The sequence below is a fragment of the Podarcis filfolensis genome, assembly GCF_964270895.1.
Source record: "Podarcis filfolensis genome assembly, chromosome: 18".
NCBI lineage: Eukaryota > Metazoa > Chordata > Lepidosauria > Squamata > Lacertidae > Podarcis > Podarcis filfolensis.
Window position 1 is genome coordinate 12,881,129 of NC_139622.1, and position 23,555 is coordinate 12,904,683.

A 23,555-nucleotide genomic window follows, 5' to 3' on the forward strand; every position below is an offset into this window, starting at 1 on the left:
GGTTACAGACTCCGCTAACCCAGAAATAGTACCTCGGATTAAGAACTTTGCTTCAGGATGAGAACAGAAATCGTGCGGTGGCAGCGGGAGGCCCCATTAGCTAAAGTGGTGCCTCAGGTTAAGAACAGTTTCAGAGTAAGAACAGACCTCCTGAACGAATGAAGTTCTTAACCCGAGGTACCACTGTACTCAGTTGGTCTCTAAGGTGCTACATTATCATTTTTTAAATTCTTCTGGAAGGATTCTTTTGGAGACTTCCTTAGCTCATATAACCTTTTTGAAGACTTGATTCTTTTAAAGGAGTTTTTAGGCTTTTAAGAAGAGTCTTTTTAATTATCTTTTTAAAGAATTGTTTTAACTTATTTTGACTACGGCAGACCAACACGACTAGCTACATAAACCTAAAAGACTTCCCTAAACAGGGCTACCTTCAGATGTCTCCTAAAAGTCAGATAGTTGTTTATTTCCTTGACATCTGACGGGAGGGCGCCACCACCGAGAAGGCCCTCTGCCTGCTTCCCTGTAGCCTCACTTCTTGCAGGGAGGGAACCGTCAGAAGGCCGTGGGAGGAAGCTCACCATCTTGTTTGTGTCTCCCCCCAGCCAGCCGCAAGGCCTGCAACAAAGCGCCGAGATGATGGCCCGTGGCCGGCAGATCTTCTCCGTCTACTGGAAGCCGCTCTTCCAAGGCCGCCTCCTGCTGGTGACCAACACTGTCAGCTGTGGGGGGCTCCTGGCCGCCGGGGACACGCTCCGCCAGGCCTGGGAGATGAGGCAGGACCCCAAGCGCAAGCGGGATCTGGCCCGCACAGGTGAGCCCTGCCTACCTCTTTCTCGAAATGGCCTTTCCACTGCGCTGCCTGGGATTTCAATCCCCGGGGGTGGAGAGTCAGGCCATCGGTCTGTGGGTCGTGGCCGTTAGCCATGCTCCTCGAGAGGGCAGGAGGGTGGCAACACAAGAGCAAGGCTTTCTGTATTACACGGAGGTCTGTCTGTTTTTGCTATCAATTTCACGTTTTTGTGGCTCTTTTTATTTTGTTTTTCTGTGTGGAACCCAGTTTAGCTACTGATTGGTTGTGTGACTGCAGTACATTGTATATTGCTTTCATTTTATGGTCGCGTTAGATAGTAAAATTCGTGCCAAACGGCTGTCTTAGGTAAGGTAAAGGGTCCATTAGGTCCAGTCGTGGCCGACTCTGGGGTTGCGGCGCTCATCTTGCTTTACTGGCCGAGGGAGCCGGCGTACAGCTTCCAGGTCATGTGGCCAGCAGGACTAAGCCGCTTCTGGCGAACCAGAGCAGCGCACGGAAACGCCCTTTACCTTCCCGCCGGAGCAGTACCTATTTATCTACTTGCACTTTGACGTGCTTTCGAACTGCTAGGTTGGCAGGAGCAGGGACCGAGCAACGGGGGGATTTGAACCGCCGACCTTCTGATCGGCAAGCCCTAGGCTCTGTGGTTTAACCCACAGCACCACCCGCGTCCCTAAACGGCTGTCTTAGGGGTTCTTTTTAATGGTCTGGAACGGATTAATCCATTTTTGCCTTCCTTCCTATGGGAAAGTGCGCCTTGGTTTTGGAACGCTTTGGATTTAGAACGGACTTCTGGAAGTCCCCCCCACCTCAGCTTTTCACAAGCGCTCCATTTAGACTTCCAAGCGATGGAGCCTCTTTTCTTTGCCTGTGGAGACCACAAATATGCCGCCTTCTCCTCCTCAGCCCACATGTTTGCCATCGGCTGCAGCATGGGCCCCCTGATGCACTACTGGTACCTGTGGCTCGACCGCACCTTCCCCGCCGCCGGCTTCAGCGGGATCCGCAGCGTCCTCAAGAAGGTTTTCATCGACCAGATCGTGGCCTCCCCGGCGCTGGGCGTTTGGTACTTCTTGGGTAAGTAAGGACATATATATATATGCTATCTTTATTGTCATTGTCCCATGCAGAACAATGAAATTGAAAAACTACATAAAACATTCAAAACCCCCAAAAAAATCTGAAACCCCATTTTAAAATACACTATACTATAGAGATCCCTTATGCTGCATTTAGAATCAGAATTGCATTTGCGTAGAAACTGTTTCTCAGGCGGCTAGTCCTGGCCTTTATAACCCTATTTGATCTAACCGCTAGGAGAAAAATCCCGATTGGGAGGGATTGTATGCGTGTGGAGTGGGTCAGGTAGGGACTGGGGCTCAATAGCCCTCCTGCGGCGCAGTGGGTGCGGACAGGATTCCTGCACAGCACGGGGTTGGGCTAGATGACCCTCGGGGGGTCTCAACGCTACAATTTTATCCTTCAGAGCTAATCTTCTGGGCAGGCAATGGAGAAGGCCCATCTCTCCTGGTTCTGGGAGACACAAGGGGAGGGGGAAACTCCCTGGATTTCCCACCAGCCAGACTCCTCTCCTGCTTCTGCCTGGCCTCATCCTGCACCCCCCTCCCAGGCATCTCCTTTGTCTCCCTGCAGGGATGGGGTCTCTGGAGGGGCAGACGCTGGACCAGAGCTGGCAAGAGTTGGAGGACAACTTCTGGGAGTTCTACAAGGTAAGGCTCTTCCCTCCCCGTCCCTGACATCACATCCTGTCCCGTGGGGCGGCTGACCCCCATTTCCTCTCCCCGCTCGCAGATGGACTGGTGCGTGTGGCCCCCGGCGCAGCTGATCAACTTCCTCTTCCTGCCCGCCGCCTACCGGGTGCTCTACATGAACGTCATCACCCTCGGCTGGGACACCTACCTGTCGTACCTGAAGCACCGGGTGGGTAAACTGAGGCGGCGGCACAGGGCGCGAGTTTGGGGTCTTCGGTGGAGAGAGGGGTTATCCCAGAACTGCAGCCTCAGATCCTTTGAATCATGAGCTCAGGGACCATGTTCTCTTGTAGGGCAGAGGTGGGCAGGACACCAGAATAATTTCTTATTTATACCCCACCCATCTGACTGGGTTGCCCCAATATTTTAAAGCACAATAAAAACCTCAAAACTCAGCCCTCCAGATGTTTTGGGACTACAATTCCCATCATCCCTGGTCCTGTTAGCTAGGCATGATGGGAGTTGTAGTCCCAAACAGCTAGAGGGCCGAGTTTGGGGCTGCCTGCCTGAAGGGATCATTTCAGCAGGCTGTGGTCCGTCCAGCTCACGACTGTCCGCCCAGCAGCAGCTCTCCTGGGTTTCTGGGTCAAGAGGATACTCTCTGCTCTAGCCAGAGATCTCACCAGCTGCATAGATCCCCAACTGATGAGATCCCACTCCGCTTTCTCTTTAGCCTAAGCACCCATCACTCAGCCTGGAGGAAAACGAGGAAGCCGACACAGTCGAGATGGAAACGACCGGGTGAACGAGGGCCACTCACTTCTGCCAAGGTTGGATCCAGAACTCGTGCTGGAGCCAGCTTGGTGCCCCACCAGATCGGGTGACTGGATCTGGGAAGCAGGCACCGTCGCCCGGGTGCGCAGCCTTCTCTCCTCCCAGCTGAGGCCTCGACTCCCTCTTCCAGCAGCGCCTCGGATCCGGAAACGGGCTGGGGGGCAGATTTGGCACGGGCATCTCCCGGCTGCTAACCTCGGCCCTTCCCAGTTCATTCGAAAGTGCCAGATCTTCCCAATTAAAGAAAAAGCAGGTGGCCTTTTTTTGCACGCCGTTCCAAAGACAGGTGCTTCTTCTCTCTGGTTGCCGTCCTTTTAATGACTGATGTTTTAATGTATTTTGAATCTGTTGGAAGCCGCCCAGAGTGGCTGGGGAAACTCAGCCAGATGGGCGGGCTATAAGTAATAAATTATTCTTATTCTTCTTATTAAATTATATTTTGAGTGCGGCGGAGCTGCCAGGCTCCTGACTGCAGTCAAACGGCAGTGGCTGGCCACACGCCAAGGTTGCAGGTTCGATCCCTGTATGGGACAGCTGCGTATTCCTGCCTTTCAATGGGTTGGAAGAGATGATCCTCTGGGCCCCTTCCGACTCTAGAATCCCATTCTTTCCTCGTTTCTAAAAACTTACTCAGCCTCCCAGCCTCACCACAGCCAAAGCCCCCTATCAAAATGCAAGAGCAACAGCGAGGTGCTCCCTGCTTGCGGTTCCCAGCAGGTAGACTGCCTCTGTTGCTGGAGGTGCAGCCGCACCACTAAGCCCCAGCCCACTCCCCAAACTGGGAGAAAACCCCTTTGAAAAGCACCCGGCCCCCCTTGCCACATCAGACCCCCTTCAAGCGCTCGACCTCCCCCTTTCCTCCACAGGGACTAGCAGCATGGAACGCTTCTCGTGATCAGAATTTTATTTCTTCACAACTCTCCTTGGTACCACGATATTGGGATTTCCTTTCCACCCCAGAGCTTTTCATTGTTTTGTTTTTTTAAGAAACTGAACTCATTTTGACACTTCCGACAGTTTTTTTTTAAATACAGTACAGCATATATATATTTTTATATTTATATATATATAATTTTCCCCATAGAAGTAAACTTCACAAAGAGAGAGAGAATGTTTTGTGTCTAAATATCCGCCAAAACGAAAAAAAACCCAAAACAGTACGTAGCGTTTGCATGAAAAAAGAAAAGGGGGGTTGTGGGATGGAGGGGGTGAGGAATGAGAGAAAGAGGGAATGTTTTAAAGAATGAGAGTTTGGTCGTTTGAGAAGATTGAAAGCCAGGAGTTCTCCAGGTGAAGCGGGGAAAGATCGCTTGCGGGTCCGAGGGGGCAGGGGCAAAGCAACCTTTTCCCTCTCCTCCAGCACAACAGCCTCTTCCCCAACCTGGTGCCCTGCAGATGCCACCAGCCTTGGGCCAAAGCGGCTTCGGGTTCATAGGAACCGCGGTCCAAGAAAAAACCTGGAATGGAGGGATGCAGGGAATGCAGAAGCTGAACAGGGCAAAGCAGCCTTCCAGATGTTGGCTGGGCTCTCAACAGCTGGCTGCTGGTGGGATCTGGAGCCCCAGCAGCGCCCAAGGGGGCAACAAGCCCCCCCCCCCCGCCCCGAGTTGGAAGGGAAGGCAAGAGGCAGAGCCCAAGCGAGCCCTGCTCCAGAGTAGGCCCATTGAAACAGGCCGCCCTACGCCAGCCACGTCAGTTCATTTCGGGTTTACTCAGAGTGTGACAGAGGCTGCAGCTGAACTACGCGGAGAGGATACCACCCCAAAACCTGGGAGCTGTAGTTTTCAGGGTGCTGAGAGGTTTTAAGAGACACCCCGCTCCCTCAATTCCCCTTAGGATTTCCAGGCAGGTTTTATCACCTGCATTACGATCTCAGTTTTAGCGCTTGGGATTCTCCTCTTGCAACTTTTTACCCCGTCAGCATTTCCCAAAACTTGGGCTTCTGCGTGTTTTTCAAGACTACAACTCCCATCCTCCCTGGCTAGCAGGACCAGTGGGTCAGGGAGCGTTGAAAGTATGCTGAGAGTTGGTAGGGGACCCCGATTCCCTTTGCAGAGCCTACCGTTCCCCCCGTTTTCTGGGAAGAGGGACTGGCACTGGAATCTGCTCTGTGGTGGAAATCTGTGCCTCCAGCTCTCAGCGTCCTTGACAAACAACGCTTCCCGTAATCCTTTGGGGGAGCCTATGGCTGCTTAAAGTGCAACGGTGCTGCCTTGACTATTCAGTGCAGACGGGGCCAGAATCTGGCCCCCAACCCTGCAAAATGCAGATAGCCAAAGCCAACCAATTCCCAATTGCAAATCAGTTGCATCAACACAAGCTGCTGAAGAACTCCTCAGCCTGGGGGTCTGGAAGATCAACAGGACTGGATCAGACTGGTGGACTTTACTGGGGAAGGTGGTTCCACAAAAGTGAAAACGTCCGCAGAGCCAAGTTTGGGGAACGCAGCCCTAAGTGGTCTGCGCCATCAAGGACCCAAACATGCTCCCAGAGGGTGTATGTCAGGGCAAAGAGGAAGCTGCGTTATACGGAATCCCATGTCGCTCAATATTGTCAACACTGACTGGCAGCAGCTGTCCGGGGTTTCCAGCACGGTGCAGATCACAGAAACTGAACCTGGGACCTTTCCCTCCCGGAAGAAACTAAGATACTGGCCCTCACGGTCCAAACGGAAAGGATGGAGTTGCCTGTGATGGTGAACCCACTCTGGGAATTGTAGCTCCATGAGGGGATGGGGGTCTCCAGTTCCCAGGGATCTTTGGGGAGGGTTTTTGTAGTGCATTAAATGCTGTCCTACAGTTCCCTGGAAATTGATTGTTAAACCGATTTGGGATTTGTAGCTCTGCGAAGGGAACAGCACCCTGAACAAACTACTATTCCCATGATCCTTTGGGGGGAGTGCGAGCAGCTGTCATTTTTAAAGTGGTGCGATACTGCTTTAAACATGGATTAATCCGAGGAGGAGTTTAGCGGCTGCTCCTTTTGCCAACCTCTCCTCCTCGACCCGCCTTATTCTCATTCATCTTAATAAATACGGTGGTGTTGTTTTTAAAAAAGAGAATAACCTACAAGCAACTGAAAAACCGTGTATGTTAACATTTTCTTTAAATAAAAAAAAAAAACCCCAAACGCACGCTCACACGCACATGAAACATAAATAAAACCACCAGCAGCACAAAGCACGGCACGGCAAGAGGATCTCCAAACACACACACACACACTTCAGAGTCTACTTCTATTTACAGGGAACGGGCCTTGGGGATTGCATTTCCTTTTTCCTGTACACCAAGGAAGACGGGAGGAGGACTGGAAAGGGGTTTTCGCAGGGGAAAAGAAGGGAGAGAGAAAGAAAGAGAGAGAGACGCAAGCCATCCTCTGCAGGGCAGCGAGGGGAATCGAGGAAAGCTCTCCTGGCGGCATTTTGGCGACGCCGGACTGGCAAGGAGGGTCTTTTCCCTCCCCGGCTAGCCAGCCAGCGAGGCCAAAGAGAGTCTGGGAAGCTGGGAGATCTGCGTCCAGACAAACTGGAGGCCAGGAGATCCCCGCAACTGCACATTGAGCCGTTGCCTAGATCTGAAAGCATACAGAGCCAGGCATCGTTTTCTACACTGCCGAACGAGGCTTCAGAAGGGAGATCTGCAGCCCTCCAGATTTGTTGGGGTTCCCAGCTTCCTCGCTGACCGCCGGCCACATTGGCTAGCAGGTCAGGAGCTGGAGGGCCGCAGATGTCCTGCCCTGAAGACGCCACAACAGCCACACGCCGCCCCTCCGGGAGGAAGAGAGAGGGAGAGGAAGGACCCCACAACTGCACAGCCGGAGGGGCAGGCACGGAAGCAGATGTGGGCCTCCCCGCTAGCGGCGTTGCAGGACTAACCCTGCTTTGGAGGGGGGGGCCAAACGGGGAGGGCGGCAGCTGCAGAATTGAAACACGGGGACCAAAGCAATTCGGCTTCACAAGAGTCAGACCGTTGGGTTTGTCTCACTCAGCATATTGTCTACACTGACCAGCAGTGGCCCTCCAGGTGTGTGTGTGTGGGGGTGTTGTTTCCAGCTCCACCTAGAGATACCACTGGGGACTGAGGACCGGAGGGCAGGCGCTCTACGGCTGAGCAACAGCCCAATTGCTAAAAAACAAAATTAAGACTCCGGTCTTTGCGGTTGCCTTGCGAGGAATGAGGCCGCTGGTCCATTTAGCGCAGCGCTGCGCCCACTGGCTGGCAGCAGCTCTCCGAGGTTTCTTTCCCCCAGCCTTACCTGGAGCCAAGGCCAGGAACCGGAACAGGGAGAACTTCTGTCGGCACGGGAAGCAGCTGCTCTAACCGAGGAGTCAAACCCTCGCGGCAACGGCAGGTCCAAGCACGGGGTGCCTGCTCTGCTCTCTCCAACAAGACAGGGAGTGTTTTTGGGGGGGAGACACACAGAATGCATGGACAAAAGAACCAGCAAAGGAAGGTGGAGGAGGAGGAGGAGGAGGAGGAAGAAAGAGGAACAGCGGTGGACACCCAGATTTGCAAAACCAAGAACAGCTACAAATCGAGAGGCGTGTGGTCCAATAAATAAATAAATAACATAACATAAAGAAGAACCCAGAACAGTGGAAACAGCTTCCTCTCGACGCTGACCACCCGCCTCCCCAGCCCGCCCCACAAAGAAAAGACGATCCACAAAGAGAAGACAGGCAGGGGGCTGAATTCTCACCCGTCCCTTAAAGGAGAGTGAGGGGAGGTGGTTTGTTTTTAAGCTTTGACACCCCTCCTAGGTTTGGGGTCTCGTCCCCCCCACCCCCACCCCAAAAACCAACGACCCCACAAAGGATAAAGCAATGGGATGGGTCAATGGGGGTGGGGGAGACATGAGGCAGGCAAGGAGGAAAGTGCGGCAGGAGGGGGCGGGGGGAGGTTCGGGGGGCTCCGCCTGGGAGTCTCTTCAACAGGCACAGTCCTGGTGCGGGGGGGCTTGCTGGTCGGTCAGCTGCGGACCCTGCTTGGCCCCGGTGACGGCGGGGTCGGCCGTGTCCAGCGACTCAGACATCTTTTCGCAGATAATGTCCACCAGGCGCTCAAAGGTCTGCTTGACGTTGATGTTGTCTTTGGCGCTGGCCTCAAAGAACTCGAACCCTGGCAAAGAGGGGAAGGGGGGGATTTTCAAAAATGAAATAAAATAATGAACACACAGAGAGAGACAGAGAGCAAGGGGGGGCAGGAAATGCAAGAGAGCCCTGGAAGGAGAAACAAGGATCTCAAAACGCCCAGCAGGACCCCCGACAAGGCAGAGACCCTCCTCGCTTGGCCAAACACAAGAGGGGAGACAGAGAAATTGCCCCCACCCAAGGGCAAACATCTCTCAATCCCCCCCTCATTCTTCTTCTTCTTTCATTACCACATCATTAACACCATCCTCATCCTGAATCGTCTGATTATTATTATTATCATCATTATTATTATTGTAACTGTTAGCATTATTCCATTTATATGCAGCCAATCAGAGCAGCCCCCGACAGAACATTAAAAACACAACAAAGCGTCAAATGTTTTAAAAAAACCTCCCTCCAGAGGGCTGCCCCATGGAAAATGGGAGCCAGCTTGTTTTCTGCTGCTCCGGAGGGTAGACCTGAACTCATGGCTTCAGCTTCCAAGAAAGGACCAAATATCAGGAAGAACTTTCTGACAGTGGAAGGGCCTCCCTCCTTGGCAGGTTGTGGCCTCTCCTTCCTTGGAGGTTTTGAAGCAGAGGTCGGGCGGCCATCGGTCTGGGATGCTTTAGCCGAGATGCCTGCATTTCAGGGAGCTCGACTGGATGACAGCCAGGGTCCCGTCCAACTCAAGCAATTCTATGAATCACCATTAATCATACCACTTACTATTACAGTGGCACCTCGGTTTCTGAACGTCTCAGAAGTTGGACATTGCGGATTTCAAACGCCAAAAACCCGGAAGGAAATGCTTCGGGTTTTGAACGCTTTTGGAAGTAAATGCTTCGGTTTTTGAACGCTTTTTGGAAGTCGAACGGTCTTCCAGAATGGATTACGTTCGAAAACCAAGGTGCCACTGTCTTTTAGCCGCTGCCACCACCATCTGTATTATCGCCATCATGAAACATCATTATTATCACCATTGTTTTTACTACTCTCCTCTCCATCGTCATTATTACACTGATACGCCGCCCTTTCCTCCCAAGAGCTCCGGCCGCTGCCCATGGGCCTCTCCCCCCGCCATCGGCACATCAACCCTGCGAGGCAGCCTAAGCCATCCTTGGCGGCCGAGAAGAAGCCTTGCAAAGCCCTGAAGCCTCTCCCCCTCCTGGATTCCTGCTTTCTACCTCTCTCTCACTCCCACAACCCCCCGAGCGCCTTCTTCCGGCTGCCGACTCACCCAGGTGCTCGGCCAGCTGGCGGCCCCGCTCCGACGAGACGACCCGCTCATCCTCCATGTCGCACTTGTTCCCCACCAGCAGGACCTGGGCGTTGTCCCACGAGTAGGTCTTGATCTGGGTCGACCTGGCGGAGAGACGGAAGCAGCAAGGGGGGGGGGTCACAGGAAGACTGTTCGGACAGCCCAAAAGACCACTCACCGCCTCCCCTTCCTGTGGAGCTTCGAAGCCAGGTATAGCCAAACTCGGCCCTCCGGCTGTTTTGGGACTACAACTCCCATCATCCCTAGCTAACAGGACCAGTGGTCAGGGATGATGGGAATTGTAGTCCCAAAACAGCCGGGGGGGGGGCCTTCCAATGACTGGACTATGTGCTTCAGAAGCTGAGAGCTCTCTGCCCTCCATTGCCCCCCATCTGGGCTAGCAAAGGGCAGCCTTAAGTCTCTTTCTCCCCCAGAGTACACTTCTGTATTGCCCGCACTCAGGGTGGATTTGATTTAAATCAAATCGATTTAAATCACAATTTAAATCATTAGTAAGACTTGATTCAAATCACTAGTCAGTAAGACTTGATTCAAATCACTTTTTTTACAGAAAGACTCATTCTTGCTGGTATAATCTTAATATTTACAATCAGAGTAAGGCTTCCTTTTTTGGAATAATAAATTTTCAGAGTCCTTTTTTAAAGTTATATCAAAAACTACTGATTCGGTTATACTATTAGAAACACATTGACAGAAAATAATCAATTCCTTAATAACAGTTTAAACAATTTATTTAACTAGAACAATAACGTTATAGCATATACACGGAAAAATACGGTATATCTTGGTACTGTTACAGTGAGGCTATTATTGGATTATAATGGGAAATTAGTAAAAATTATTATCAAAAAGATGAATAATAGTCCAGAGGCTGGTGACACCCCCCTCCCACCCCCAGGGTCTCCTCCCCCGGGACTCACCAGTCCTGGACGGCGTTGAAGGACTCCTCGTTGGTGATATCGTACATCAAGATGAAGCCCATGGCTCCCCGGTAGTAGGCGGTGGTGATGGTCCGGTATCGCTCTTGCCCAGCCGTGTCCTGGGGAAAGGCCAAGAGAGGCTGTTACGGAGGGGCACGGCAGGATCAGGCCCCCAATCCTGTCCCAACATCAACCGGAAGGAGCTCCTTCTTGGCGGAGAAATGGGGCTCTTTCAGTCACATTGAAAGATCACACCTGAAGGCAGCCCTGTTTAGGGAAGCTTTTAATCTTTGATGCATTACTGTATTTTAATATTTGGTTGGAAGCCACCCAGAGTGGCTGGGGAAGCCCAGCCAGATGGGCGGGGTATGAATAATAAATTATTATTATTATTATTATTACTCCTTCTTTCCCTTCGCGAGTGACCCCGTGAGGCGGGCCCTTTCCTTACCCAGATCTGCAGCTTGATCCGCTTGTCGTTGCGGTAGATGGTCTTGACTTTGAAGTCGATGCCGACGGTGCTGACGAAGGCCGGCGTGAAGGAGTCGTCGGCGTAGCGGAAGAGGAAGGAGGTCTTGCCGACGCTGCTGTTGCCGATGATGAGGATCTTGAACATGTAGTCAAAGTTCTGGTCGGAGGACTCTTTCTGGCCATAGCGGGCGTCGGTGGCGGAGGCCATCTGGGGAGGGAGGGAGGGCAGGCAAGGTGGTGAGACACAGGGGGCCGGCCGGGGGGCCCCTCGCTAGCACCCCAGGAGACACCCGTGGAAGCCAGGAAGGATTAAAGAGAAACCAAAGCATGAGCTCCATGCGCTCTCCGTCGGGCTGCCTTGGAAGGTGACCCGGAAACTGCAACTAATCCAAAATGTGGCAGCCAAACTGGGGACTGGGAGTGGCCGCCGAGACCACATAACCCCGGTCCTGAAAGACCTACATTGGCTCCCAGGACATTTCCGAGCACAATTCAGAGGGTTGGTGCTGACCTTGAATGCCCTAAATGGCCCAGTAGACCTGAAGGAGCATCTCTACCCCCATCATTCAGCCCGGACACCAGGGTCCATCTCCCAAGGGCCTTTTGGCGGTTCCCTCCCTGCAAGAAGCGAGGTTGCAGGGAAGCAGGGAGAGGGCCTTCTCGGTGGTGGCGCCCGCCCTGTGGAACTCCCCCCCGCCATCAGATGTCAAGGAAATAAAGAACTATCTGACTTTTAGAAGGCATCTGAAGGCAGCCCTGTTTAGGGAAGTCTTTAAGGTTTCATGTTTTAACGTGCTTTTAAGATTCTGTTGGGAGCCACCCAGAGTGGCTGGGGGAACCCAGTCAGATGGGTGGCATATTGATAAATTATCATCATCATCATCATCATTAGAGATCTGTTTCTCAAAGGAGCCTCCCTCAAAGGGCAGTTTTGAGCGTAAAATGGGCAAAAATAAAATACTAACGATAAAAAGGCTCACAGCCCTGTCTTTCCCCCTTATCTTAACCATGCAAAAAAGGACCAGCATTATCAATGGTGCAACAGACTGGGAAGAAAACGAAACCCAGTTTCCGTTCCACATCCACCTTCCTCCACCCCCTCCTGCAATGCAGCTCAAATGCGAGCTGGCAAAAAATGCTTGCGGAGGGGAGAAATAATAATTAATATGTGGTTGTTAGTCAAAGTGACACCCAGAGAACGGCCTTCTGCTGGGGAGGAATGTCTATGCGAAGGAAAACAAGACGGCAAAGGCTTTTGGCATGGAAGCCTGTTCGGTTCCCCTTTCAAATCCCATCATTCACTGCTGTGTTTTGCCGGGCACGATAAAAAATACAGCATCTCTACCTTTTTAAATAAATGCATGTATTTAAACGTCGGTGGGGATGCATCAACCCCAAGGCAAGTTTTAAGAATCCGGAACAGAGACAAGGACCGTTCATTTCCGGCTGGGGGCTTTCCACGAATCCGTCGCCATCTTTTCCAATCGAGCCCCCCCATCTCATTCGCCCACTGCCCCAGATCCCTTTCTAACCCTGTTGGATTAAAAACGCTGAGCGAAATAAATTTGCAAATCTCTCTTTGCGGACAACGTCCACAAAACGCTGCTTCTGGCCAGATTTCCCCGGGAGTCTGGGGGTGGGGAGGGCCGCAGCCCTATTAAACGGCCCTTCAACCTGCACGCTTTGTTCCACGGCCTACTTTTCCTTCTGCATAACCCTTTTAGCTAATTAAATGGCCAGCCGCTCGCATCAGGCAAATCTTGGGGCCGCTGAGCCGTTCCTACAGGAGGCGTCAAAGCGATCTAAACCGGGATTTTATGGGAGGGGGAGACACATTTGCACCCTCAGGCCGGGGAGGATTAAATAAATAAAAAACCCAGATCCTAGTTAGCGGTATTTTCGTGCATCAGGGAGGGGGGTCCCCAAGCTGCGTTGGGAAGGATGCGTCCCCCTGTTCACCCCAAACCTCCAGGAATTTAAATTCTGGCAAAGAAGCTAAACCCCCAAAAAGGATAACAAGGAAACAGGATTAAGTGAGATCAAGGCAAGAGACAGGCAGCTTGCTTTTGCCAACGCAAAACTCCTTATTTCCTTCGAAGAAATGGAGAGATGCCCCCCCCCACCACAGATGACCGACAACTTGCACCCCGCCCCGCCTGCCTGTTTGTGGCATGCAGGATTGACACCCACCCACCAGCCCCAGAAAAAAGGGTGACTAATTTGGGAAGAGTGTGGATACGGGAAGAGGGCTGATCTGGCTTTTTCAGACTACAGCAATCTCAAGCCCTGACTGCAGTAGGGTGTCAATGCGGCGCCCCTCCTTCAGATGCCATTGGACTACAAAGCCCATCATCCTTCTCCTTCAGCGGCACTGGCCGATGGGAGTTGTAGTCCAAAAACGCACCAGATATTCTTGCACATTGACTCACACTTTCCCCCTTCTTCCCAGCAAGGGGGAAAAAACCGTGCCTTTGTGAGCAAGCAAAGGAGAAGAAGAGCCACGTTTTCCTGCGTCAGAGGAGGCGGTCCGGAAAGCTAAATTTGCCCACGCGGGATGTTCTGTCCCTGGTATCGGGAACAGGCTGCCTGCCGGCTGCGATCCTGCAGGGTCTGCTTCCTTCTGCAACCCCGACGACACACTCAGAGGGGTGAAAGAAGCTGTCTTATGTGGAATCCAGACCAGCTTGCCCAACTAGCTCAATAATGCCTGTTCTGACTGGCAGCAATGGCTCCCCAGGGGGATGAACTTGGGACATGAATGCAAAGCGACTGCATTCAAACTTTCTTGGGGGGCAGGAAACGCCCTGCTTTCAGCTCCCTCCCCACCCAGAATGGGGACCCCCACCCACTGATCTTGCTTACGGGAGGTTATCAGGGCGGTTCACAGAATAAAATCAAAATATAAAAATACATAAAATCAAAACAACAACATATCCATGGTAATAACAATATTACATGTCTCCTCTTCCAAGGGTGACTGAAATAAGATGACAGTCGTTTCACTGCATAACTCACATTTGCCCCAAGAATTGTTCTGATAATAATGATAATATTATTATCTGCTCTGTATCCCATATTACCTCTGAGGATTACTCGATATAGATATCTCCTCTTCCAAGGATGATCAAAATAATATTATGGTTATTTATTACATAACTCACATTTGCTCCAAGAATTGCTGTAATAATCATAATATTGTAATTTGTTGTGTATTCCGTATTTCCTCTGAGGATTACTCACATATTAAAGTTGTTTATTACATATCCGTATTTATGTAATTATTCCACTTCAGCTAGGCCTTTGGCTGATTTGACATCCAATGCCCTTTTAAAATGTGTCGGGGAGTTGGGGCGCTATTGGATTGTTCTCGTTTTTATTTTTATTCTGCATGTTGTGGTTTTATATTGCGATTTTATCTTGTGAACTGCCCTGAACCTGCGGTTATCAGGTGGTATACAAATTTACTTAATAATAAATATATTTATTGCCTAGCCCGCCACTCCTCCAAGAATCCCTCCAATAATGCAGAAAACAAGTACCGTATTCTACTTATTATGCAGCGTCTCAAACATTGTAAATCTTTGTTGCATTTCCTCCAGACGCTTCAGTTGCTCCCACCCTCCCCTTCCCCATTTCATCATCACAACAGCCCTGCGAGGCAAGACAGGATGAGAAGACACTCAATGGCCTCCAAGGTCACCCGGCGCATGGCTGAGCGTCGATTTGAACCCGGGCCTCTCCGGGGCCCTCGTCTACCTTGCTTCCCCCTATCCTGCCCTCCCCCCCCGGCCCTGCGTGACCCCAAGGGCCACATTGTGCGCTGTGCAATTGTCCCGAGGGCCGCATGGGTAAGTGGGGCCAGGAGCAGGAGGAGCCACCGCTGCAAATCTTGCCTCCAAGAGGCCTGGTCCGAGTTCGACAACAACATTCCAGCCAGTCCAAAACCAAGAGGAGGGTGCCAAGGGCCTGGTAAGAGAGGCCCCGGGGCCGCATGCGAGATTCGATCTAATCCTGCCAAATACAATCCAACAGCCGACAACAACGGAGGCGGATGCTCAAGCAGCAGGGCCCCATCTCTTTGCCTGTCCGCAGATAGACTGCTCCTGAACAGGGGGCTCTGCCTGAGCCACCCACAGGCCGTCTCCTCCTCCCCACACATTTGGCTCACACACACACAGCCCACTTTCAAATGCCACCCAGGCAGGGCCGGATTGAGGTTTGATGCGGCCCTCAGCTCCTGAAGGTAACGGGGCCCTTTCTATGTCCAGCTGTCCTTTGTCAACAACAAATTGTCGCTGTTTTTGGTGCTGAATATATGCTATATGGTCATTTATGGACCTCAGAGGTATCTCAAGCCCTTTGCACATGTTTCCATGCAACCAGTCCATGCAGAATGTCGGCACCCTATATATAGAAAGGAGCAAAGCAGGGATATTTGAGGGAGCAGACGGGGCCCATGACTTACATCCGAGGAGCCGACACAACACAAAACACGGTTGCTGGATGTAGGTTTTATTTCATTTGTTTGTTATCTTATATTTTGGAAATGGACATCCAATTTTTTCTCCCTTTAATTTTTGGGGGGCCGCCAAGAGAGTGGGCCCCAAGCTAGAGCTTGTGGAGCTTAGACGTAAATGGGGCCCTGCACCCAGGCCAACAGCCATCACCAGCCCCGGTCCCCGCAGAAAAGACGTCGATCTTGGCGACATCAATAGGGCCCAGCTGGTTGCCCTTGGCACCCGGGCATCAATCATTCATACACCAGGCGTTGCATGGCAGCCCTTTGGCCTGGACAGCCGTCCATCAACAGGACACACGCTCCGTTCTCCCCCTGCACAAATCTGATCCAGTTGCAAACGGATGAAAACCAAGAGGATAGGAGGTGGAATTGCAAAAAAGGGGGTACATTCTGGAAGCAAGGGATGCATGCAATGCTTCAATAGGTCTACTCCGAGTAGGGCTAACGCTGGCCCAGTCCATTCCATTTTCTCGCCTTCCCGTGTAAAAGGCAAGGCAAGCACCCAAAACCATCACCTCCTTGCCTACATTCAATGCTGCATCGCTCACCCCAGAAAAGCACGCAGTGGGTTGCAATTATGGTCTGCCAAAGGGGGTGGGGGTGGGGAGAGGATCCAAAAAACGTGAATGAATTGTCTCTCTCCGCCTTGATTTTTCGTTTTTTAGCTTTGCAACTGGCAAGGTCTCTCTGCATCAGAGGAATTGGAAAAGGGGGCAGAGGGAGAAAGAAAAAAACCCATCTTAAGCTCGTTTTTGTCACCCGAAAGGTGAGCTCCTGCCAAAGCGATTGGGATCCAGCGCCTTACAAAACGCAGAGGTTTGGGAAGGGGTTTTTTGCGTTGGGTTTTTTGCTTTTTTGCAAAAAGCTGCCTCCCCCCCCCCCCCCATAGCAAATAAGGCCCGCCAGATCTGGCTCCTTTTCCAACCTGCGCTGCTCGCTCCCCCTCCCCCCCCCGTCCCTCCTTTCCCAATCCGCCTGTTTACCATCTGCATCGCCGAAGCCTCTTTTGCCAGGCCAGCAATTCCAGCTTAGCCCATCGCCGCCCAAATTCATAATAATAAAAAAGGAAAGCACCGCTCCCGTTAGCAAGCCAGCATCATCCCTGTCCAAAACACCTCCATTTTTAATTATTTTTTTGGATAAAGAATCCAGCGCTTGAGGCTTGGCTTTTTTCCTCTCCCCCCCCCCCCTTTGCAATTTTGCATCTTCTTTTTTCTTGCATGTGTCAAATGAAGGTTACCAGCCCCCCCAGAGACGCGTTCTTTCGCATGCAATGCAGGGATGCAAAAGGTGCAATGCAGGAAAGGGGAAAAGACGGCCCCGGGGGGGTGCAAAGCTTGGGGGGGTTGCCCAAGGCGCGCACTCACCTCGGGAACGCGCTTCGGGTCTAGCAGCAAATGCAGCAGCAGCAGCAGCACAAGCGGCGCGAGGCGACGGCACCTGCCTGCAGAACCCGGGCTGACGTCACCAGCGCTCCGAAAGGGGAGGGCGGCTATGCAAATAGGGCGGGTGACGTCAGGGAGCAAGGCGCCGCCTCCGCCTTCGCAGCTCCTGGAGGCGGGATCGTGGGAAGCTGCCATCCCGCCACGCGATTGGTGGATCGCCTAGGATTGGCAGCCCCGTAAGCAGCTCGATTGAAACCCAACGGGGCTGATTTCTAAGGAGAGAGAAACCTCGCGAGATTTCTTTCTCCCGCCATTCCCCCCCTCCCGCCTTCTAGGCGTATCTATGGCGAAGCAAATCACGTGACCCTGAGGGAAATTTATTTATTCTTCAATTCTATTTTTATTCGAGGGCTATTAAGCCCTCGAATAAATGCTGGTCATGAGGGGCATTTATTTATTCTTTTTTTTTTTTTTAAATAATTTTTATTACGTTTCTTTTCATAATTTTGACAATTCAATACAATACAGAAAAACCCAAATACAAGAAACAATTTTTGATTTTTTTAACAAAAAAGAAAACCATTGGACTTCCCCACACCTTCCAGATCTGCGTTCTTTGTAGTAGCAATATCAGCAATTTGTTACCTTATTTCAAACCTTGTTGGAACTTTCCATTATTATGTACCCATATTCAGTATATTGTATCTTAACTTTGTTACCTTTTAAAATAAACATAAAATGTTTGATTCACATTGACTTCTTTTCTCATTTGTCATTAATTTTACCATTTGCTTAATCATATTTGCTAAAGCGTAACCTTTCCAAAAACATGCACTGTCTTAAAGTTCATACAGCTTATAGTATTTTTGCAAATAGTCTTTAAATTTTTTCCAATCCGCCTCGACTGATTCTTCATCCAAATCTCGGATTCTGCCGGTCATTTCAGCTAGTTCCATATAGTCCATCAACTGCGTCTGCCATTCCTCCAACGTGGGTAAATCTTGTGTCTTCCAATTCTTTGCGATGAGTATTCTTGCTGCTGTGGTAGCATACATAAACAAAGTTCTATCTTTCTTTGACACTTTCTGGTCTACCATGCCCAGCAGGAAGGCCTCTGGTTTCTTGGGAAAGGTATACTTAAATACCTTTTTCAGTTCATTGTAAATCATTTCCCAGAAGGCCTTCACTTTTGGGCAGGTCCACCAGAGATGAAAAAATGTCCCTTCTGCCTCCTTACATTTCCAACATTTGTTATCAGACAGGTGATATATCTTAGCTAGCTTGACTGGGGTCATGTACCACCGGTATAACATTTTCATAATATTTTCTTTCAGGGCACTACATGCCGTGAATTTTATCCCGTTGTTCCATAACCTTTCCCAGTCTTCAAACATAATGTTATGTCCGACATCCTGTGCCCATTTTATCATGGCAGATTTAACTGTCTCATCCTGTGTATTCCACTTAAGCAGCAAGTTGTACATTCTCGATAATACCTTAGTTTTTGGTTCTAACAATTCTGTCTCCAATTTCGATTTTTCCACTTGGAAACCAACTTTTTTATCCAATTTAAAAACCTCTTGAATTTGAGCATAGTGTAACCAATCTCGCACCTTATTTTTTAGTTTATCCTTACTCTGCAGTTTCCAGTTGTCTCCAATTTTTTCGATTATTTCCCAATATTTCGGCCAATAGGCCTCCATATTGGGTCTTTTTCGAGCCTTGGCCTCCACTGGTGATAGCCACCTCGGGGTTTTACTCTCTAATAAGTCCTTATATTTCATCCAGACTGCAAAAATTGATTTTCTGACAATATGATTTTTGAACAGTTTATGAACCTTAACCTTGTCGTACCATAGATATGCATGCCAACCAAAAGCATTATCAAACCCTTCCAGATCCAGGACATCAGTGTTTTCTAACAAAAACCAATCTTTCAACCAGCAGAAGGCTGCAGATTCATAATATAACCTCAAGTCCGGCAGGGCAAACCCTCCTCTTTCTTTCGAGTCAGTTAGTATTTTAAACTTTATTCGAGGCTTTTTGCCCTGCCAGACAAACCCAGATATATCCTTCTGCCATTTTCCAAAACATTCCACTCTGTCCACGATCTGTAGGGTCTGAAACAAAAATAACATTTTCGGCAATACATTCATCTTTATAGCTGCTATTCGACCCAACAAGGAAAGTTTCAATCTTGACCAAATTTCTAAGTCCTTCTTAATTTCCGACCAACATTTTTCATAATTGTCTTTAAATAAGTTCAAATTTTTGGAAGACAAATAGATCCCTAGGTATTTCACCTTTTTAACCACATTTAATTCTGTTTCTCTCTGAAACCCCTCTGTTTCTGTAGATGTCAAGTTTTTGGCCAAAACCTTAGTCTTTTGTTTGTTCAACTTAAATCCTGCAACCCGACCAAACTCATGAATAAGTTCTAAAACTCTTTTTGTACTGGGTTCTGGCTCCTGTAATGTCAAAACTAAGTCATCTGCAAAAGCTTTCAGTTTATATTGTTTCACTCCGACCTCTATCCCTTGTACCAACCGGTCCTCCCTAATCATGTTCAATAGCACCTCCAGGACTGAAATGAATAAAAGAGGGGATAGAGGGCACCCTTGTCGTGTCCCTTTTTCAATTTTAAATTCCTCCGTCACCACATTGTTCACTATTAATTTAGCTTTCTGTTCTGAATAGATTGCTTCTATTCCATTTTCAAACCCCCGTCCCACTCCCATCCCTTCCAAATTTTTCTTCATAAACTTCCAAGATATATTATCAAATGCTTTCTCCGCATCAATGAAGATTAAAACCGCCCTTGTGTTCCTATTGGTTTGCAATAGTTCCAAAATGTCAATGATGTTTCTGGTATTTCCATATAAATGTCTACCAGGGAGAAAGCCAGCTTGGTCCTTGTGAATTACTTCATTTAAGACCTTTTTAAGTCTGCTTGCTAAAATGTCTGCAAATATTTTGTAATCCACATTCAGGAGTGAGATGGGACGGTAGTTCTTAAGCTGGGTCTTTTCAGATTCTAGCTTGGGTATCAATGTGATGAATGCTTCTTTCCACGTTTCCGGTGCCCTCTTCCCCTCCATGATCTGGTTGCATACCTCCATCAAAGGCTGTGTCAAGTAGTCCTTCAAAGTCTTGTAGTATTTGGAGGTAAGCCCATCCGGGCCTGGAGATTTGCCAAGTTGCATATTCTGAATGGCACCTTCAATTTCCTGTTGAGTTATTTTACAATTCAAGATTGATCTTTTATCTTGGGTTATTTTTGGTAGTCCATTTATCCTTAAAAATTGATCTATCTCCAACTCTTTCTGAGGCCCTTGTGCATAAAGTTCTTTGAAGTATCTGTGGAAGCACTTCCTGATTTCTTCTGGTTTCTGAACCATTCTTCCTTCAATCTCTAGATTTGTCACTGTATTTAACTTTTGTCTTTTTTTCAGCTGCCAAGCTAGCAGCTTTCCACATTTGTTTGCTGATTCAAACGATCTTTGCTTCATCTGTTTGATTTTCCATTCGATCTCTTGATTTATCAGTTTAGAGTATTGTGCTTGATGGAATTTGATTTCTCTCAGCACTTCCTTTGACTTGGGATTGGTTCTCAGTTTCTTCTCACCTTGATATATTTTCTCCAATATTTTATCCTTCTTTCCATTCCAGAGCTTTTTCTTGATTGTATTTTGTTGTATCAGAAACCCTCTCATAACGGCTTTACTTGCGTCCCAGATCATTCTTTTTTCAACTGTAGTGTTCAGGTTGATTTCAAAATAGTCCTTTAACGTTTTTTGGGCCTTTTTCACAATCTCTTGATCTCTTAATAAGGTGTCATTCATTCTCCATCTGAAGGAACCGGTTTGGGTAAGTCTAAGTTCTAGTTTCAAAGCATTGTGGTCGGAGCATGTTTTTGGGCAGATTTCCACCTTTCTAGTCTTGGGTGCCAGCCCTCTAGATGTCCAGATTTGGTCGATCCTTGTCCATGACAGGTGGGCCTCAGAGAAGAAAGTTCCTTCTTTACCTAGGGGGTCTTTTGTCCTCCATATATCAATCAGATCCAAATTGTCAATCAGTTCAAAGAAAGTTTTAGGCAGTCTGCCATCTGATGTTAAGTTTTGATTTTGAGACTTATCCATATGTGTAGATACCACTCCATTCATGTCTCCCATCATTATGATGTTGTTGTAGTCCATATAGTCCAGCATGGTCTCATGCAGCTTCTTAAAAAATTCTGATTTCCCGTCATTTGGCGCATATATTCCTAATATCAAAATTTTTTCTCCTTGTGTCTGGATTTCAATCGCCAAGATTCTTCCTTGCTCATCTTTAAATACAAATTTTGGTGCCAGGCTCTCCTTGGCATATATCACCACGCCTCTTTTCTTAACCTTGTCTGATGAAATAAATTCTTGGCCTAGTCTTTTGTTAACTAAGACTTTTCTGTGAAGCCTGGTCACATGGGTTTCTTGTAAACAAATAATGTCCAATTGTTCTTTCTTCAATATGTGAAATATTTTCCTTCTTTTTTCCGGAGAATTTCCGCCATTTATATTCCAACTAAGTAGCTGCAGAGACATCCTGTACTGTTTTGTTACACCTAGAGTGGTGTATCTTCTGGTCCCGAGGGTGTAGGGCCTGCTCCGCCTCCAGGCGGAATCCCAACTTGTGGTAGAGGACAAAGTGCTGCTGCTTCTTTTTGGAGATCTTCACCGTGATCGTGCAGGAACTTTTGTAAATCCTCTGGTGTTTTTATCTTTACCTTCTTCTGCTTGTAAGTAAATGATAACCCTTGTGGAAACTCCCACCTATAACGAATTGTGTTGATTCTCAGCAGTCTTGCCAGTTCTGAATAAGTGGTTCTCAAGTCCAATAACTGTTTTGGGATGTCTCGGTAAATTTCCACCCTTTTATCTTGTATCACCAATGTATTTGCGAAATGTAGGCCTAATATTTTGTCTCTCTCTTCCCTTGATCTCAAAATTATCAAACAATCTCTGGGTCTGTCCTTCCTTACCAATCTTCCCAGCCGAAAAGCTGACACTATTTTAAAGTCAGTTTCTTCCTTAATGCCCCAGAATTTTGAAAATTCTGTTGTCAAAAATCCAATTAAATCTTCTTGTTCAATTTCTGGGATTGCTCTTAATCTGAGGTTATTCTCACGATTTTTCAATTCCACCATCGAGAGGTAGGCTTGTTGTTCACCAATTTGTTTATGCAAAGGTTTAACTTCACCTCTAACTTCCTCGACCTCTTTTCTAGCTGCCGTTGCAATTTGAACAGCTTCCCCAGCCAAATTACGGTTTTCTTGTGTAGCTCCTTGCAATTTTTCAATTGCTTGTGTATGCTGGGAAACCTGATCTGTCAATTTCTGGATCGAAGATGTAGCTTGGTCAATTTTTGATGATTGGTTGTCAACCTTTTGATTTAAAGCTGCCAACTGCTCCAAGATTTGTTTCAGAACTCCCTCAGATGCTCCTGCTGCCATATCTTCCTCTGCTGGAATTTTAGACTTTTCGGCTTCTGCCTTTTGTACGCCCAGCACAGCTGGAACTGATGATCTGCGTCCCTGAGTCAAAGTTGTTTGTACAAGCTGTGCCTGCTTTTTTTCCTTTTCCTTCTCCTTAGCTTCCTTGGCTTTGGCTGCTCTTGTCTTTCCTGTACCACTCATCAGTCAATGTTCAAGGTCAAATTGTTATTGTCCCATGGGAAAGACAGATCCAATTTAAAAACAATCCAGTGAGAGAGAGTAAACATAAAAAGCTGTTCCCAGGCCTTATATTCCCAAAATCCTCTAGGGGGAGTACCACCAAAGTTTCAAAAAGAAGAAGGCAACTTTTCCGCCATTAAAGTCCCCTGTATGTTAAAAAACAGAAATGCAATAGTCCCAAATGGTAATAAACAAGTCCTGCAGAGTACTTTAAACTTTTAACAAAGTTTCAAAAAGGTGCCTACAATTTGTATCCAGTCCAGCTTGTTAAAGCTCAAAAGCTCAAGGGTATCCATACGTCTGTAAAAGTTTGTAACAATTTGTAACAGTTCCGCAGTTAAACAGTTTCCCCTCCAGCAGCCCGACGATTTGGAATTTAGCTTTGAATGATCTTACTGGGGAGGATCGCTCCAATTTTCCTTTTAAAAAATTGCTCACAAATAAGTCTATCTTTTCTCGTTAACAGTCACTTCTGAAAGTGCATGAAAGTCCCTCTTTAAAACATCCCTTTTCAGCCGCTTTTCGCTTCTCTGATCCCTTGCTTTGATCTTGTAAGCAGCTCCGGGAGGCGGACTTCCTTTTTAACGTCTCCCGGTTACAGCCAAAATTTTTTTCAAGAATTTACTGCCGAATTTAACGTCCTTACTCACGGGTTTGTTGTTTCAGTCGAATCTTTAAAGGAAGAAAGGTCGGCGCTCATCTGCAACAGCTGCGCGGCTTCACTCCCGCAGAAAGAGCGATGAACTCACAGCACCGCTACCCCTCTTTCACTCCGGAGCC

At 48.6% G+C, this 23,555-nt stretch overlaps 2 protein-coding genes across 2 annotated transcripts; one reads left to right on the forward strand and one right to left on the reverse strand.

The window, feature by feature from the left end:
* The first annotated feature begins 596 nt into the window (after nucleotides 1–596).
* On the forward strand, nucleotides 597–3,789 carry MPV17L2 (MPV17 mitochondrial inner membrane protein like 2). The gene is made up of 5 exons (XM_083594954.1): nucleotides 597–811; nucleotides 1,718–1,888; nucleotides 2,465–2,541; nucleotides 2,624–2,752; nucleotides 3,257–3,789. Exons 1-5 carry the CDS (start codon nucleotides 634–636, stop codon nucleotides 3,326–3,328), a joined length of 627 nt encoding a protein of 208 aa, XP_083451080.1. The 5' UTR covers nucleotides 597–633; the 3' UTR covers nucleotides 3,329–3,789.
* Nucleotides 3,790–7,756: 3,967 nt separating this feature from the next.
* RAB3A (RAB3A, member RAS oncogene family) lies at nucleotides 7,757–17,350 on the reverse strand. The gene is made up of 5 exons (XM_083594866.1): nucleotides 17,048–17,350; nucleotides 11,142–11,369; nucleotides 10,691–10,809; nucleotides 9,729–9,853; nucleotides 7,757–8,474 (listed from the first exon to the last, which is right to left on the reverse strand). Exons 1-5 carry the CDS (start codon nucleotides 17,258–17,260, stop codon nucleotides 8,284–8,286), a joined length of 876 nt encoding a protein of 291 aa, XP_083450992.1. The 5' UTR covers nucleotides 17,261–17,350; the 3' UTR covers nucleotides 7,757–8,283.
* Between the last annotated feature and the right edge of the window lie 6,205 nt (nucleotides 17,351–23,555).

Bases quoted from the DNA above. Each gene is read 5' to 3' on its own strand.
- RAB3A (XM_083594866.1), bottom strand. From the start codon at position 17,260: ATGGCAGCTTCCCACGATCCCGCCTCCAGGAGCTGCGAAGGCGGAGGC. The intron at 10,810-11,141 runs GTAAGGAAAGGG...GCCTTTCCCCAG, and splicing joins GGATCAAGCTGCAGATCTGG to GACACGGCTGGGCAAGAGCG. The intron at 9,854-10,690 runs GTGAGTCCCGGG...TCTCTCCGCCAG, and splicing joins TTCAACGCCGTCCAGGACTG to GTCGACCCAGATCAAGACCT.
- MPV17L2 (XM_083594954.1), top strand. From the start codon at position 634: ATGATGGCCCGTGGCCGGCAGATCTTCTCCGTCTACTGGAAGCCGCTC. The intron at 1,889-2,464 runs GTAAGTAAGGAC...GTCTCCCTGCAG, and splicing joins GGGCGTTTGGTACTTCTTGG to GGATGGGGTCTCTGGAGGGG. The intron at 2,542-2,623 runs GTAAGGCTCTTC...CCCCGCTCGCAG, and splicing joins ACTTCTGGGAGTTCTACAAG to ATGGACTGGTGCGTGTGGCC.